General features: G+C 37.4%; 1 protein-coding gene across 8 annotated transcripts in view; it reads right to left on the reverse strand.

The window, feature by feature from the left end:
• Positions 1-2,447: 2,447 nt before the first annotated feature.
• Positions 2,448-19,389, reverse strand: part of PDE318 (P-loop containing nucleoside triphosphate hydrolases superfamily protein) — a 35,651-nt gene continuing 18,709 nt past the window's right edge. For all 8 annotated transcript variants that reach the window (XM_082916358.1, XM_028269596.2, XM_028269597.2 and 5 more), the window contains 3 exons: positions 7,857-7,969; positions 6,159-6,365; positions 2,448-3,006 (listed from right to left, as the gene is read on the reverse strand). In XM_082916358.1, coding sequence (XP_082772484.1) covers positions 2,893-3,006; positions 6,159-6,365; positions 7,857-7,969 — 434 coding nt within the window. In that variant the 3' untranslated portion in view covers positions 2,448-2,892. The remainder of the gene's footprint in view (positions 3,007-6,158; positions 6,366-7,856; positions 7,970-19,389) is intronic.

A 19,389-nucleotide genomic window follows, 5' to 3' on the forward strand; every position in this document is an offset into this window, starting at 1 on the left:
GAACTGGATCAAACCGGTCATATTTGCTCAGTTTTTTAATATGAATTAGTCTGTTCGGTTTTGGAAATTAATTTTTTTCAATTTTCGATTTGGTGCCGATTTTGATATATTATACACCGATTTGCACCGAAACCGACCGAATATATTTACATATAATATATATTAAATATATAACGAATATTTTGACTCTATTTGATAGACTTGTGATTTAGACTTATGGAATGATTGTTTTAAGTTTTGATTTTGTTTTGATGTCAAGACTTTGGTTCTGAGATTATATTTTGTTTCTAATTCTAATTCAATAAAAGTTTCAAGCCTTAATATTTATTAATTTTTTTATTTGTATTTTTGTGAATGATTAGATTAGATATGGTTAAAATTGTGTACAAATGGCTAATTCAATATTTTTATATAAATTATTTATTATACGACAAATTTAAGAAATGATTTAATTTTAAAAGTACTTAAACCGATTAAACCGCATTGAACCGAACCGTTTGAATTGATACGATTTAGTACGGTTTGATAAAAAATTTAGTTTGCATTGATTTTCAATATAATAAAACCGACATTATCGGTTCGGTGCAAAATTTCACCTAAACACCGACCGTCCCACACAGATTACAACCCTACCAAAGACAAACATTTTACAAGTACATTTAATATTTTTATATTATATATTTATACATATAATTCAAGTTTTGAGTTGATCAATGTATTTACCCAAGTCAGACCCAAATTCAATTCAGATTTCTGAATTCAAAAATATTTTATCCAAATCTTAAAATAATTCAGTCTCAGCTTCAAATTTGTCCAATTTTAGGCTCGCTCAGGTTATACCCTTGTAATCTCCTGACACTCAAACATTTGGCTTTAAAATCAATAACAAATAACCAATGGAAATTTATTGCACTAATAATACTTGAATCATCATAATTGCCATCACTGGTCTAATATTTCTTACTCAACTCAATTTTACAAGCTTTTGTCCCAATTTTTGTGGGTTAATCACACCTCTCAATGTCTCTGTTTTGTCCCAACTAAAATATGTTTGGATCTTGAATTTATATAGGCCAAAAAAACAAAAAAAGTGGAAAAATAAAATTAAATTAAATTTCATTCATTTCCTTTCTTTCTTTTTTTTCCCCTTATGAATCTCTCCACAAATTCAAGATCCAATCACAACATTAAAGTCATGTTTGATTCACAAGACTAATAATGAAGTATTAATAATCCTATTAAATTAGTGTAATATTCACTATCCAATTGGATTAATATCCATTGGATTAATAATCCCACTCTTACCCCATTACTAATAATCCTACAAATTTGTTGGATTAATTATCCATTGGATTAATAATCCTAAATCAAAATGTTAAAACAAACATAGGATAATTGAGCCTACGGATTAATAATTCCAATCCCATGCTCTAATCCACCCAATCAAACATGCCCTAAGATCCATATTTATGAAGAGTAACTATAAATTTCATTAATTCTCCACCTCCCCTACCCTCTTTTGCCAAGCTTAGGACTAGCATGAATATATATATATATATATATATTTATTATAACACTAGGCACAAATCATGTAGAGTTACAAGGGCCTATGTGATAAGATAAAAATTCCAAACATTAGTGCAAGTCAACTAAGTCCTCATTTGGTAAACATTTTGGGACTAAAAAAAGTATAAAAAGACAAAATAGGCTATATTGTCAATAAGACAAAATGTCATATTCAAACCATAATCATTACATTTTTTCTCTCACAAAAGTCAAAAAAGTCAAAAAACAAAAACCAAACAAGACTAAAAAAGTCTCAACACAAAAAAGTTGACTACCATAGCCAATGTCAAACGAAACTTAAGCACATACATTATTTATACAAGATTCAATACAGAGCCACAATATGCAACAGCAAATGATCACAATCTAAGAATAATATGATTAAAAAATGACAAATGCAAGGAATCAAAACTAAATAAATTGATCTATGTTTGGTTGGAAAGAATTGACTTGATATTTAACAGTCGTTGGGACTATGAATCCATGAATCACACCTCCAAGGGTGGAAATAGCATTCCCATGAGGGGTGTGATTGCTAATTCAATCCCACGGGATTTGAGGCGAAAAGATTTTATCACCTCTACTTTACAAAAACTTAAAAGTCACTTTTATTTTATTTATTTATTTTTTTTTTTTTGATAAATAATCAAACTTTATTAGTGGGTAAAGTCACTTTTATATAATGAGAATTTTACATAATTTCATAGATTTAATTTCAACCAATTAATACCACCACAATAGTTATCTCATCACTTAATCCACTCTATACTCATAACTCCAGCCAACCTAATCAGCCAATCAAACATGGGAGGAAGACAGATCAAATGGCATTATTTCCACAAAATCAGCCTATAATACTCACATCCTACCACAACCAGCAATGTTGTTAATTCCACTGAATCATTGATGCTAGAAACAAATTTTCAACTTACCTTGAAGTACTCTTAATGTCTAAATATTTGACATAATCATAAATCATTCTTTTAATCCTCCACAATGCCAAAATAAGGCCACTAAAATGCTGCATAACCTGACACCCTTTCTGTATAATTGTGCTAAAAATAAAATAAGATCCCCAGACAAACCAAAACTTCTGACATGCTAAGATATGTATAAACCTTACCTCAATGCCCTGTCATCGATTCTGCTGCATAAGGAGAACTCGAACCATCATGCAAGTATTGGCATTACCGAGCAGAGGTTGAACCAGTTCATTAGCCTGCGTCCGAGTTTCAACCAAGTTGCCATGTTCTTGGATAGTCTGTTTGCAATGATAATTTTCCACTTTTTGTAACAATTTTTAGCCAAAAGTTGGTATTTTCATCATTAAACAAACGATTTTTTAGGAACAACTTGATTTTCTTGGTTTTCTTGGTTGCTGTTTTCACTTTTGATCAGCGCTGACTGCAAAACCAGCAGCTCATGCACTCTATCCTTCAGCTGCAAAGTATAAACAATTGTTCCACGTTAGATGTTAGATGAATTGGGAAGCCACCGGTCATGAAAATTTTACAACAATGAACATGGAGTGAAAATTCAAAATTTATTTTAGTGATCAAAACATCAAGGAATGTCATCAAGAAATGAAGCATAAGCCATTCTCAGGGTGGATATCCCTGACTCCACATGAGCTGCATGATGTGTCCTGTACATGTCAGACCTATAGGGATTTATTCCACATCTCACCAACACAAACGAAAGCACATCCACGCACACACCAAAAAAAAAAAGAATCACATAGATTTACGTAGTTCAGCCCAAATTGCCTACATCTACGGGAGAGCGAGTTTTCACTATGTATAAACTAGAGAATACATGTGAAATAGCCAAAATACTCAAAACTCACACCACTATCCAAACCCCATGCTCAAGGGTAGTCAAGCCGTAGCTCACCCTGTGCCCACGCACGGTATTTTTTCTCACCCCTTACATCTCTGTTTTTTCCCTCACCTCAATCTCTCAATATCTCTCAAAGAAATCTTGTAGTCCACATGACTATTTATAATAGTTTACTCATAAGAATCTTAGTTCCATTCAATTAGGTAAACCAAATCTTACACATTCCTAATAGATTTTGGCAAAGAAGCACGGGTGCGGATACGAGTACGGTACGGGTACGAGTGCGGGTACGTCGATACGGCAAAACCTCAAAAAAGTAGGATACGGGTACGGCTGCAGTACGCCGATTTTTTTTTTTTTTTTTTTTTTTTTTTTTTTTTTTTATAATTATGGTTAAAAGATCCAACCTACAAATTAAAATTAAATATCAAAACTAAAAAGTATGATTGATTATTAATTTTGTTCTAATTAATTTTTATAATTTTGTTCTAATTAATTTTTTTGATTATTAACATTATATAAGTATGATTGATTATTAATTTTTGTGTTCTAATTTATTAATTTTTTTGATCTATTTTTTTAAATAATTTATAAAGGCTATATATATAATATATAAATAAAAACATATCATACACATATATAAGTATAATTTATAAAAACATAAATAAAAATATATAATAAAAAAATAAAAAGTTATAATAATATAATATAAATTATAATTTATACTATATATATATATATATCTATATATAATATCTATATCTAGGTTTCAAACAGAGTCGAAGAGAGAAACAGAGTCGAAGAGAGAGGAGAGAAAGAGGCGAAGTGAGAGAGAGAGAGAGAAAGAGAAGGCGAAGGTCGTCGGAGGTCGTCAAAGGTCAATCGAAGGTCGTCGAGGTCGATCGAAGGTCGTCGGAGCCGTCGGAGCTTCAAACCAGGTACTCCTCTCTTCTCTCCTCTCTTCTCTGTTTCTTCTCTTCTGTGTTCGGAACAGCTGAGTTCTGCCGTACCCCGGCGTACCCACGGCGTACCCAAGCCGTACCAGTTCTCCCAAACGTACCGAGACACTGTTTGCCGTATCCGGTACGCGTGCAGCCGTACCGGTACGCGTACCAGCACCCGGTAAGTACCCGGTACGAGTACGGCACCATTTTTGGAGTACCCGTGCTTCATAGGATTTTGGACTCTACTATTCTAACCCAAATATATGTATAAACCAACCTAATAATTGAATGGGACCCATCTTTATCACGTGGGTAGACTAATCCTAACAAGACCAACGACATACATTGGGACCCCCACAACAGTGTCTGAGTAATCTACTCGGGAAAGTGGGCTCATCCCATAAAGGAATCTATGTCATGCATGACTTCCATACCCGCAGCGGTAGGTTGCCCACACCAATCTCTCAATACCCAAGTCAAAGGGGGGACTATGGTGTATGCTGAGCTCTTCAAGGTAGTGCCACATCACTATGGGATCATGTGGCTTGGTGACTAGAGACGGAGGTGTCGCTCAGTAGTATGTCACCCTACAGGTGACACTGCTCTTGGCTGGTCCATTTGAGAGAGAGAGAGAGACTGCACCATAAAGCCTCCTATACGGTTGCTCAGGATCAAGGTAAATCCAAATAGATTGATACACTGAGACACAAGCAGGCATATGCTAATAGTATTCCAAAATATCCACAAAATTTGTTATGGATCATGTGATCCTCCTATAAATAGGAGGTAGTATCCCATACATCATAAGAACTTTTTGGCACAGAAGGTTAGAGAGGTCATCTCTAAACTCCACACTCCATTCTGTGTTTACGATGTTCGTGTCTCTCTCTCTCTAATAGACTGCTTTGTCTCTCACCCGAACATTCTCTTTGCTCTCAGTGTCTGTGATTCCACTCCCTAGTGACCGTTTGACCACGGGTCAACTACTACCTACACTAGGGACTATTAAAAGTACAAAGAAATTTATTTTTATTTTTTAATTTATTTTGGATGTGTATCAGAGTTATGTTTCTTATTTGATAAAAACAACCATTATTTGCTTCATATTTCGTTTATCTATTCTTTCTTTCAGCCTTTGTCCTATTTTTCTGTTAAATTTTTTGAAATTAATGCCTTCTATTTCCTGATGTTTTAATATTTATATTATTTGTCATTTAAATAAAGATACATGATTTAAGAATTTTATACACCTAGAAGTTCATAGGTCAAAAAGAGAATTTTTATTTTATTTTTTTTGAGGTTCATAGCACCAAAATGACCCTGAATAATTAGTGACTTATTGAACAATTAAAATGACTAATATGTAAGATAATGAATAATTAGTGATTCATTTGAAAAACCCAACTTGGTATAATATGTTAGATAATGAATAATGAATAATTAAAATGACTAATATGTTAGATAATGAATAATTAATGAATAATATGTTAGAAATTTTCACATGCATATATGATGTAACAGGTGGCACATATTTGGAGGAATATGAACAACCCAACTTGGTATTCCCTCTACAGACTCATTCCAGATCCTGACAAGATAGGACAGCTGAGCCATTTCCCTTAGATTTGTTGTGTTGTGATGGTACACTACAATTGTTTTCCCTTAAATGTGTTATTATGGAACACACTAAAATTAGTATGGCCAGTTAGATCCAATGCATGATAAACGCAGGCAAGCAAGGTCCCGTTTACCATAAAACAACAAATACATAATTCAAGTTCAGAGAAAAAAGGGTTATAGAATGGCAACCTCATTGAGCCCTGCTTCACTCTTTACTGACACATGAATGGCTCCATCAGGTCCCATTTTCCGATACCTTGCCAGCTCAAGATGATCAGCATTGCTATCTTCTGTGATGAAAATGACAGGTGATTCTTGAAGCAAGTCACACTTCGAAACAACATCAATCCAAAGATGGCTACTGAACCTCTCTCTTATTTCCTTGTATATGACAAACTGCATCATCCATTATCAGAGACCCATCAATGATACTTCCAAAAATAATGCGGGGAAAGGAAGAAAAAAAAAATGCGACAAGTTAAATGAGAATTTTCCAGCTTAAAGAAAATGATCAGAGATGAAATTAGGACAACCAATCCTTTTAACTATTTCATTAAGAATTTTATACATACGAAACAGAACTTGGAATCATTAGGCTTCCATACCCACCTCAACCTGTTAAAAGATTCCATGTTTTCATTTCATTTCATCAATCTTCCCAGCAATGACATAACATAAGAGTTTGCACAAAGTTATCAAAAAAAACCAAATATTCTTAACAAGATTTTGGAATGTAAGTTCTGAAACATGATCACTTTCATTCTAAAATGCAACATTTATAGCAATCCAAAGTGATTCAACTATTCTTTTCCCTTTACTTAGTGTTCTTTCTAAAGAGTAGAAAAAAATAAGAAATTAAGCATTCAATGTACATATAAGAAAAATATGAAATGAAACAAAATCCAAGCATAGCCTAATGTGCAGAAAAGAAAACAAAATGTTTATGTTCACATCTACATGTGTTGTCCTTCATTTCCTTTAGGTTGATCGTGGATTTTGGTAGAGATTTGGAAGGGAAAGGAAAAGGCAAGGGCAATGGAGAGAAAATTTAGCTTATATTTCATTTACATTTCCCTCACATTTTCCTTTCCCTATCCAAATCCATGATACAAACACAGCCTTAGTGTCATGCATGTGGTTGCAGGTGATGTGTACACAATGAAACCTAAACAAGACATTATTTTGGACAGTCCTGGCATGAAGCAAAGCACTTATACCCTATGAAGCACCGACACTTCAAAACAAGTGCCGTATCCGTGTCAGACACATGGACACTTCAGGGACACATGGACACTTCGGGGACACGTATGGGACACACATGGCATGTCCCCTTATTTAATTAATTTATTTTTAGGGGACACGCTGGAGACACTTCGGGAACACACTAAGGACATGCCTAGTTGTCTTTTTTCTCATTTTATCCAGTGCTTTTGATGAATATTGAATGTTTATTATTTCGTTTCTTAGATTTAAATACTTAATGAATCCTCCATAAGAAAATATATAAACTATAAGTGTTAATTTAAAAGTATTTTTTTTATATAAAAAAAATAGAATTAGTGTTAGTTTATATTAATATTGATTGTTTGTTGGTGTAATATTAATCTAGATAGCAAATAAAAATATATGAAAACATATTTTATTCTCATGTCCCCATTTATTTGAAATCGCCATGTCTCGTATTTGCATCCGTATCTGTATCCGCATCCTCATCCATATCCATATCCATGCTTCTTAGCTTATACCATTCTTCATCCAAACCACCACCTATCTATGATTGTTAACCCACTAAGAGTGAACCAACATCCAAAGGATTACTTAAACCACACCACATGATGTTTAATGAGTTACATTGACTCACTCAAAAGTTACACACGCGAACAATACCTGATCAGAAGCTGAGGTCCCACATTCACCAGAAAGGTCATGAACATATAGTACAGCAGTTGGCAAATGTGAGAGGACAGCAAGCGTCAACTTTTCCAAATTGTTCCTGTCATCTGTATATTCAAACAAGAAAGAGAGTGCTATATTGATATCATGGCAAAGAGAGAGAAATATGCAGACCAAAAAGTGAAAAAATATGCAGACCAAAAAGTGAAAAAACCAACACAGCCTCAATGTATAACAGTAACTTACATGCAACCTAACAACTATGGCACTGACATTTTATCAGTGGTCCATAATTACAGTACAATTTTGAAGACCCAAATTATCATTAGGAATGGAGCTATAACAGATTAGGCAAAAATCTTGATACGGATTTAAAATGGCACCGTTCAACGAACTCATAAATAGGAGCTAATTGCCTTCCTATCCAGCAACTTATATGCACCTTTGAAACGTTGTGCGACTGTGTCACAAAATTAATTTAAAAAACTTCAGTGCCTTAACAAACAATCCTAGGTAACAAAAATGTTCACTATTTGTTATCTACTTATTTTCAATCTTCACTTCTCCATTATTTCTACTTCTAATGTCACTAAAATTACATGCCATATATTCAGGTTTATTTCTACTAATTTAAAATTCTTTTGACTGTATTACTTCTCTCCAGTTTTCTAATTTTAATGTTAATTCCTTCATTAATTTCATCCACGGGAGCAAATATCATTTGCGAACAACATATACCATGAGACATCATCTTGAATATGTTTAATTAATTCATCCATGACAAGAAAATAGATACAGAGTCAAAGTTAACCTCAAATATTGTTTGAATATGGAATATTGTATATTTAATTTAGGAATTTAATTTTAGAGTTTGATTGTGTAATTATTTAATTCCTTTTTCCATGTATCTTATATTGATTATATATAGACATGGTCTCACCCAAATTAACGTAAGCTAATATTTTATAACTCTCTTCTTGGTATCAGAGCCAAACCCTAGCCACCCATCACCCTTGTCTTCTATTGTCGGCAGTCCTAAACCACCTACCCAGCCACCCGACAACCCTTCTTCTTCCCTCCACCCAGCCAAAAGTTTTCCTCTTCCTTCTCAGCCCCTCAGCAATCCCTTTTCCTCACTGCCGCAGCTTCCTTAGGTGCTGACTAGGCCCTCCCTGCCTTGGGTCTAGTGCGGCTTCCCGTCCTGGGTGTTGTTCTTCTCTCTTTACCCTTCTAGGCTTCATGTGCTAATGTGGTAAACACTTTCTAGTTTGATTTTCTGTTGTGTTAGGCTACCGGTGTGTTCGGTAGCATCTCTTTTATGTGGCGCCGCTACTTCGACTTCGTGGTGTTTCAGCATGTCTGACTTTGTTACACAAACTCAGAGCATTATGCCTCGTTCAGATGTTTCCTTGGCCTCCCATGTTCCGGTTCATCGGATTACTAGTGTGTTGCTCAATGGTCGCAACTTTGCGGCTTGGAGTCAGTCTATACGTCTCTACCTTGGGGGTAGAGGCAAATCTGGATGGCTTCTGGAAACCGAGATACAACCTCCCGCTGATGATCCTAAGTGGGTTCAATGGGATATTGACAATTGCACCTTACTTGGTTAGATGTTCAACTCTATGGAAGAACGCATCTACAACATGTTTATGTACTGTGATACAGTTCCTCGGTTGTGGAGTGCTCTTACCCAGATGTACGCACATGCCCACAATGATACTAGGATTTTCGAGCTCTATCAAGATATTTCTCATGCCTCTCAGGAAGTTTTGGGTTTTACCGTTGCTGAATTTTTTGGGTATCTTCAGTCTCGCTGGGAGGAGTCAACACAGTATAAGTCATTGAGCGATTTTCCAGCTGTTGCCGCTTCTATTGTGTCTGCTCGTCTTGCTCGCCAGCACACTTAACAATATCTGATGGGTTTAAAACCTGAATTCGAGTCTCTTCGTATTCAGATTTTGAACACATCACCTATGCCATCCTTATACGAGGCTTTTGCTACTATTGACAGTGAGGAGGAGCGTCGTCGATTGATTTAACCGGTGGCTCCGCTTCCTTCCTCTGTTCCTGCCTCATCTTCCATTTCAGATCAGAAGGCTCTTGTTGCCAAGTTTAGTTCTCGTGCTTCTAGTAACAAGGTTATTTGTCACCATTGTGGTGCAGCTGGTCATGTCCAAGCACGGTGCTTCAAGCTTCATCCTGAGTTGAAGCAACGCTTTGCAAGGACACGCCCTTCAAGCTCTCCCCATACTGTTGTTATTGCAGACACCTCTAGTACTCCTCATCCAACTCATCCTATTGATCTTCATCAGCTTCAATCTCAGATTGGTGGCCTTCAAGAGCAACTTGGTTCATTCACTACCATGTCTCCAAGTGTTCCTTCCACTGCTACACTCGCTGCAGGTACTCCTACAGCCCATCATGTTCGCACTGCACCTACTTGGGTATTGGATTCTGGGGCCAATAATCATATGAACGGTGAGTTTTCTTATTTATCCTCTCCTGTTTCTACTACTGCTCAGACTGTATGTCTTGTTAATGGGTCTATTTCACATGTCCAACATAAGGGTAATGTTTCTTTGTCGTCTAATATTACACTTACTTCTGTCTTAGATGTGCCCCCATTTTGCTTATAATCTTCTCTCTGTGAGTCACCTTGCTAAAAACCTTCATTGTGATGTTATTTTCTTACCTACTCATTGTTTATTACAAGACCTGACTTCGAAGAAGATTTTGACAGGGGGTTTGAACTCGACGGGCTATACTACTTCGGAGACCCACCCCCTTCTCATCCTACCACTTCTAGCCTGCAAGCAGTTGTGTTATCTGAGTCGTCTTCCTATGTGTTTTCTTTTCAAACTTTTGCCTTGTGGCATGCTCGTTTAGGACATGCAAACTTTAATTATTTATGTTTAGTTTTTCCGTCACTTAATAAAGCTTACAAGGATCATCAGTTTCATTGTGTTGTTTGTGAACTGTCTAAACATACTCGTACTTCTTATATTCCTCGCATGTATCGTGTCTCCTGTATGTTTGACCTTATTCACTCTGATATCTGAGGTCCTTCTCCTCTTTTGGCTTTTTCTGGGCATCGCTATTATGTAACTTTCATAAATGACCATTCTACATGTACTTGGGTTTATTTACTTAAAAAGAAGTCTGATGTGCTTCCACTTTTTATTCAATTTCTCCAAATGGTCAAAACCCAATTCCACACCGTTGTATGCAATGTTCATTCTGATAATGGGGGGGAGTACATCTCTGATTCATTTCGCTCACAACTTAATCAGCAGGGAATTTTGCAGCAACTCACTTGTACTTACACCCCTGAACAAAATGGGATTGTTGAACGTAAAAACCGTCATATTATGTCTATTGTCTGGTGTGTTCTTTGTGGGATGAATGTCCCTAAGTCCTACTGGCATATGGCTATGCTTACTGCTGTTTACCTCATTAATCGGACACCTAGTCGGATTGTTCATGGGTTGGCCCTTTTTCAATTACTTCGACTAGATACTGTGTTATTTCCTCTTGTGCCTCGTGTGTTTGGTTGTACTTGTTTTGTTCAGGATCGTAGTCCAACTCGGACCAAGTTAGATAACAAGTCTCTTAAATGCATCTTCTTGGGCTATTCCGCTCTCTCGAAAGGCTATAGGTGCTATGATCCATTGTCTCGTAGTTTTTATCATTCTATGGATGTCACATTTTGCGAAGCTATATCATTTTTGGGTTGTAACCCTGTGTTTCAGGATTCCACCTCGCGTGCACCGCCTCTTGCTGTGTCACCGAGTGCTCGCCCTGTTCCTATCATTGATTCCTTTGCTCCTTCCTCATCACCACCTATATCTGCACCTGCTAGTCCTTTGCCATTACAGACATACTCTCGTCACCCTCGTGCTCTGCCCCCTCCAGCATCTTCTTCGTCCTCAAGCTAAGGTACACCCTCTACTATTCCCTCTCCAGCTCCTTTCCGGTATCCAACCCGTGAACACCGTGCCCCTAATCGGTTTCGTTGGTTTAGTAGTACTAATCACCCTATTTCCCAGTTTTTATGTTATGACGCCCTTTAGCTTCTCATCGGTCTTTTCTTGGCCAACTTGAGTCGGTCTCTATCTCGCGGTCTGTGTCTAAGGTTCTCCAGAATCCCCAATGGGTTGCCGCTCTGCAAACTGAAATGGCTGCTTTGGAGCATAATCACACTTGGGATCTTGTCTCTTTACCTTCTGTTGAGACAACTGTTGGGTGCAAGTGGGTTTTACTATCAAATACTTGGTTGATGGTACAGTGGACCGCTATAAGGCTCATCTTGTTGCTAAGGGCTTTACACAAGTTCCTGGCAAGGACTTTGGGGCTATGTTTGTGCCGGTTGCTAAATTGACCACTGTTCGTTTATTTATTTCCTTGGCTGCCTCTTCTTGGCACCTTCATCAACTTGATGTCAATAATGCCTTTCTCCATAGGGACTTACTTGAGACGATCTACATGGATCCTCCACCCGGGTTTCGGGCTGAGGAGGAGTATGCTGGCAAGGTTTGTCGTCTGCATAAGTCTCTCTATGGCTTGAAGCAATCTCCTCATGCATGGTTCCATTATTTCAGCTCTGTTATCCTTGCTGGAAATTGTTTTCATGCATATAATATGATAGTGGTGTTGGTGGTAGATAGTGGCATGTATAGAATATGATAGTGGTGTTGGTGGTAGATAGTGGTATGTATAGAATATGATAGTGGTGTTGGTTGTAGATAGTGGCATGTATAGAATATGATAGTGGTGTTGGTGGTAGATAGTGGCATGTATATAATATGATAGTGGTAGATAGTGGTAATATATAATATGTAAGTGGCATATAATGGGTTATGATGATGTTTGTAATATCTCCTATATAAGGAGTGTCATTTAGTCTTGTAAGATAAGAAGTTTTGAATATAACTGAAATATATTCCTTCTTCCTCATATTTTTCGGAGTTCTTCTTCTTCATATTTTCTAAGTTGGTATCAGAGCAACAAAAAACACAGCAGCCCTAAAACCGTCATAGCCATGTCGGAAGTCACGTCCGGAACCACTTCAACCCCTGCCGCTGCCATTCCGGTGAAAACGTCCAACTCTCACTCTGTCCAAATCACCACCATCCGCCTAAATGGTGATAATTTTCTCCGCTGGTCACAATCTGTCCGGATGTATATCCGTGGGCAAGGAAAGATCGGTTACATCACTGGTGACAAGAAGGCTCCTGCTGTTAATGATCCGTTGTTCGACAATTGGGACGCTGAAAACTCCATGGTTATGACATGGTTGGTCAATTCCATGGAGGAGGATATAAGCTCTAATTACATGTGCTATACTACTGCACAAGAATTGTGGGATAATGTTAGTCAGATGTATTCTGACCTAGGAAATCAATCTCAAGTTTTCGAATTAACTTTGAAGTTGGGAGAGATTCGTCAAGGAGATGATTCCGTCACCAAATATTTCAATTCGTTGAAAAGGTTGTGGCAGGATCTTGACATCTTCAACACATACGAATGGAAATCGGTTGACGACTGCAACCACCACAAGAAAACTGTGGAAGACAGCCGTATTTACAAGTTTCTTGCCGGCCTCAACATTGAGTTCGATGAAGTGCGAGGAAGAATTATTGGCAGACCTCCTCTCCCATCCATTGGCGAAGTATTTGCTGAAGTCAGAAGGGAAGAGAGCCGAAGGAGCGTCATGCTTAAGAAAAAAGGTAATGGTGAATCAATTGAAATTTCTGCTTTAATTAGCGATGCTGCGGCCAACAAGGCTGCAAATTACCAGCGCAGGTTTGATGATAAGCCACGGGTCTGGTGTGATTTTTGCAACAAGCCTCGCCATACACGCGAAACGTGTTGGAAGATTCATGGCAAACCTGTCAACTGGAAAAGCAGCAAACAAGGAGAGAAGAATCGTGGCTTTCCTACCGCTAATGAAGCCGATTCAGGTCCCTTCAACAAAGAGCAGATTGATCAACTCTTAAAGCTGATAAAATCCAACTCCTCAACCGGTACTCCTAGTGTTTTGTTGGCACAAACAGGTAGAAATCCTAAAGCCTTCTCTTGCCTAAACTTCTCTCCATGGATCATAGATTCCGGTGCCTCCGATCACATGACTAGTTTTTCCCATTTATTTAGTACCTACTTCCCTTGTTCTGGTCATGACAAAATCAGAATAGCCGATGGTAGTTTTTCACCTATTGCAGGAAAAGGATTTATTAAACTAACTGAGAAAATTAATCTCAATGCTGTTCTTCACGTCCCCAACTTAGCCTGTAACCTTTTGTCTGTCAGTAAACTATCTAAGGATTCTAATTGTCGTGTTACATTTTTTGAATCCCATTGTGAATTTCAGGACCAGAACTCGGGGATGATGATTGGGCGTGCTAGGATGCTTGAAGGTCTTTACTACTTTGATGAAGTACCTGTTAGTAATAAAAAAGCTCAGAGCTTTAATAGTACCAGTTCAATCTCTGTTCGAGAAAAAATAATGCTATGGCACTATAGGCTAGGACATCCTAGTTTTCTTTATCTGAAACATTTATTTCCAGAATTATTTAAAGGGATTGATTGTTCTTCTTTTCATTGTGAAAGTTGCATTTTTGCAAAATTTCATCGCTCTACTTATTTGCCAAAACCTTACCAGGCTTCACAACCTTTTTATTTGATTCATAGTGATGTTTGGGGCCCTTCTAAAATCACTACTCTTTCTGGTAAAAGATGGTTTGTTACATTTATTGATGACCATACCCGCTTATGTTGGATTTATTTGATGAATAAAAAATCTGACGTGAAAAATTTATTCACAAATTTTTACAATATGATTGAAAACCAATTTCACACCAAAATTGGTATTTTACATTCTGATAATGGAACAGAATATTTCAATGAGCAGTTGGGTGAGTTTTTGGAAAAAAATGGGATTTTTCATCAATCTACATGTCGGGATACCCCTCAACAAAATGGCATTGCAGAACGAAAAAATAAACATCTACTTGAAGTAGCACGTGCTATAATGTTTTACATGCATGTTCCTAAATATTTATGGGGTGAAGCAATTTTAACAGCCTCTTATTTGATAAACAGGATGCCTACAAAGGTGTTAAGATACAAAACACCTTTTGATTGTCTCAAAACTTTTTTTCCTGACACGAGGTTGTTTTCTGATTTACCCGCCAAAGTTTTTGGATGTACTGCCTATGTTCATGTTCCCAGTCAATTTCGTTCAAAACTTGACCCCCGTGCTATAAAATGTGTTTTTTTGGGTTATTCCTCAAACAAAAAGGGGTATAAGTGCTTCGATCCTCAAAACAAGAAATTTCATGTGAGTATGGATGTGTCATTTGTGGAAACAAAATCCTATTTCCCCAACACTTCTCTTCAGGGGGAGACAAGTGGAGTAGAAGACCGTTTTTGGGATATTTCTATCCCGCTCCCCAATGTCATTTATCCTACACAAAAACCACATCTGTCTGATAATGATCACTTAGGAGAACCAAGTTCTATGGTGCCTAGTCAAGAAGATTCTTGTTTAGGGGGAGAAGTACTACAAAATGATCTAAATCCTGAGCTTCAGGTTTATACTAGGAAGCGATTTCATCTGAGGAATAATGACCCGAATGTCCATCCTAATGACCCGAATGTCCACCCGAGTTCTGGCATCGAAATTTTAGGTAATCCTATTCCTTCTATTTCCGACCTTGATGTACCTATAGCAATTAGGAAAGGTGTCCGAAATTGCATTAAACATCCTATTGCAAATTACCTCTCCTATCAAAGACTGTCTAAAAACCATAGAGCTTTCACATCTAGGATTTCACACTTGTTTGTTCCAAGGAATATACAGGAAGCATTGGATGATCCGAATTGGAAATTAGCAGTCATGGAGGAGATGAATGCTTTAAGGAGAAGTGGTACTTGGGAGATAGTTGATCTACCCAAAGACAAGAAAACAGTTGGGTGTAAATGGGTGTTTACGATAAAATGTAACGCAGATGGAAGCGTTGAGAGATACAAGGCGAGACTGGTAGCTAAAGGCTTCACTCAAACTTATGGGATCGACTATCAGGAGACGTTTGCTCCTGTTGCTAAAATAAATTCCATCAGAGTACTGTTATCTCTTGCAGTAAATTCAGATTGGCCTCTACATCAACTTGACATTAAAAATGCATTTCTCAATGGTGATCTTGAAGAGGAGGTGTTCATGAGCCTACCGCCGGGATTTGAGCAGAGACTTGGAAGTGACAGAGTATGCAGATTGAACAAGTCATTATACGGACTCAAACAATCACCAAGAGCGTGGTTTGAACGCTTTGGGAAGGCAGTTATCAGTTGTGGCTTCTCGCAGAGTCAAGCAGATCACACAATATTTTATAAACATTCAAAAAACAGTAAAATTGCAATTTTGATTGTTTATGTTGATGACATCATTTTAACTGGTAATGATGAAGCAGAGTTAGCAGCCCTCAAAGAGAAACTCGCAAAAGAATTTCACATTAAGGATCTGGGAGCCCTCAAGTATTTCCTCGGAATGGAATTTGCAAGATCCAAGGAAGGTATATTCGTTAATCAGAGAAAATATGTTCTTGATCTCCTTGGAGAAACAGGTATGCTTGGTTGTAAGATGGCGGAGACTCCGATCGAGCCTAACTTGAAGCTACAAGCTGCTAAGGCTGAAGAAGTCAAAGAGAGAGAACAATATCAGCGACTTGTAGGGAAATTGATTTACTTGTCTCATACGCGGCCTGATATTGCCTTTGCAGTCAGCATGGTAAGTCAGTTCATGCACTCACCAGGGGCAGAGCACTTTGAGGCCGTTTATAAGATCTTAAAATATTTGAAAGGAACTCCAGGGAGAGGCTTACTATTCAAGAAACATGGACATCTTCAAGTTGAAGTATACACAGATGCAGACTGGGCAGGAAGTGTTACAGACAGGAGATCAACATCCGGATACTGCTCCTTTGTAGGTGGGAACCTAGTTACTTGGCGGAGTAAAAAACAGAATGTGGTAGCTAGAAGTAGTGCAGAAGCAGAGTTCAGAGCTGTTGCCCATGGAATCTGTGAAGTAATGTGGATTAAAAGAATTCTTGAAGAATTAAAGCTTTCTCACCCGACACCTATGAAGGTCTATTGTGACAACAAAGCAGCTATATCTATAGCTCATAATCCAGTTCTACATGATCGCACCAAACATATAGAAGTGGATAAACATTTCATCAAGGAGAAAATCAATGCTGGCATAATCTGTATGACCTACCTTCCAACAGGTGAACAATTAGCTGATGTGCTAACGAAGGGACTACACAAGAAGCAATTTGATAAGCTGACTAGCAAGCTGGCTATGGAAGATATCTTCAAACCAGCTTGAGGGGGAGTGCTGGAAATTGTTTTCATGCATATAATATGATAGTGGTGTTGGTGGTAGATAGTGGCATGTATAGAATATGATAGTGGTGTTGGTGGTAGATAGTGGTATGTATAGAATATGATAGTGGTGTTGGTTGTAGATAGTGGCATGTATAGAATATGATAGTGGTGTTGGTGGTAGATAGTGGCATGTATATAATATGATAGTGGTAGATAGTGGTAATATATAATATGTAAGTGGCATATAATGGGTTATGATGATGTTTGTAATATCTCCTATATAAGGAGTGTCATTTAGTCTTGTAAGATAAGAAGTTTTGAATATAACTGAAATATATTCCTTCTTCCTCATATTTTTCGGAGTTCTTCTTCTTCATATTTTCTAAGTATCCTATCCATGGATTTTACTCAGTGTCACTCCGACCATTCATGCTTCATTCGTCGTCAGCCCACTAGTCGATGTGGATGATATCATCCTTATAGAAAATGACACCATTGGTATTGCTAAGGTAAAACAGGAGCTTAGTCGAGTTTTTGACATCAACGACTTGGGTCCTCTCAAATATTTCTTGGAGATTGAAGTAGCTCGTTCTCGCAGTGGGATATCATTGTCCCAACGGAAGTATACTTTGGATCTTCTTCGGGACACCGGTATGATGGGGTGCAAGCCTGCCTCTACTCCTATGGATCCAAATTTGAAACTTTCGGCTGAGTCTGGTGAGTTGCTTTCTGATCCAACTCGCTACCAGAGATTGGTAGGACCTTTGATCTATTTGATTAATACACGACCAGATTTAACATTTGTTGCAAGTGTGGTTAGTCAATTTATGCATTCACCTCGTACTGCTCACCTTGATGCTGTTCACCACATCTTAAGATATCTCAAGTCATGTCCAGGTTTAGGTTTATTCTTTAATGGTGGGATTCAGACAGGATTGTCTTGTTTTACTGTTGCAGACTATACCAGTTTATTGATTGATAGACGTTCCACTTCTGGGGTATGCACCTTCCTTGGTACCCATCTTCAGTCATGGAAAAGCAAAAAACAGGCGGTTGTTTCTCGATCATCTGTTGAAGCTGAATACCGCGTCATGGCTCATGGGACATGTGAGTTACTATGGCTTCGGTCCATTCTTACTGAGTTAGGCTTTGAGGAGAATAATTCCTCTAAGTTATTTTGTGACAATAAGTCTGCCATCTTACTTGCCTCTAACTCTGTGCTTCATGAGCGTACTAAGCATATTGAGGTTGATATTCATTTTATCCGGAAAAAGGTTCGAGCTAGCATTGTATCTCCTTCATTTGTTCCATCTTCTGATCAGACTGCCGACATCTTCACCAAATCTGTAGAACCATCCCTACTTCGATCTTCCATTAGCAACCTAGGGTTGGTTGACATCTTTGATCCAGCTTGAGGGGGAGTGTTGGAATATGGAATATTGTATATTTAATTTAGGAATTTAATTTTAGGGTTTGATTGTGCAATTATTTAATTCCTTTTTCCATGTATCTTGTATTGATTATATATAGACATGGTCTCACCCAAATTAGGGTAAGCCAATATTTTATAACTCTCTTCTAATACAACTTTACAATGACTGGAAATTCAATACTTTATCCTGCAGGTGATCTAATTGTTGTCACAACTCCATTATAGATGTCTTTTATCATATCATTAATTCCTTCATTAATTTCATCCACTGGAGCAAATGTCATTTGCGAACAACATATACCATGAGACATCATCTTGCATATGTTTAATTAATTCATCCATGACAAGAAAATAGATACAAACTCAAAGTTAACCTTAAATACAACTTTACAATGATTGGAAATTCAATGCTTTATCCTGTAGGTGATCTAATTGTTGTCACAACTCCATTATACATGTCTTTTATCATATCAGTAACGTTTGTACAAGTAGCACAAATAAAACTTAGTAGGCGATGATATCTGATGAAGCATGAATTCAAAATTCAACCCAAACGTTGGCCAAAAGTTTTTAACTCAAGAACAAACTTGACTCCATGTTGGTATTTTTTGTTATGCTATAGTAACCCGATCCAATTAGGAATGCATTTGAAACTAGTTGCATTTTTTTAGTTTGTTAACATTGTTCTCAAGATACTACAAAGTCACCTTGAAA

Source organism: Camellia sinensis, chromosome 2 (genome assembly GCF_055761805.1).
Source record: "Camellia sinensis isolate YWXY chromosome 2, ASM5576180v1, whole genome shotgun sequence".
Lineage (NCBI taxonomy): Eukaryota > Viridiplantae > Streptophyta > Magnoliopsida > Ericales > Theaceae > Camellia > Camellia sinensis.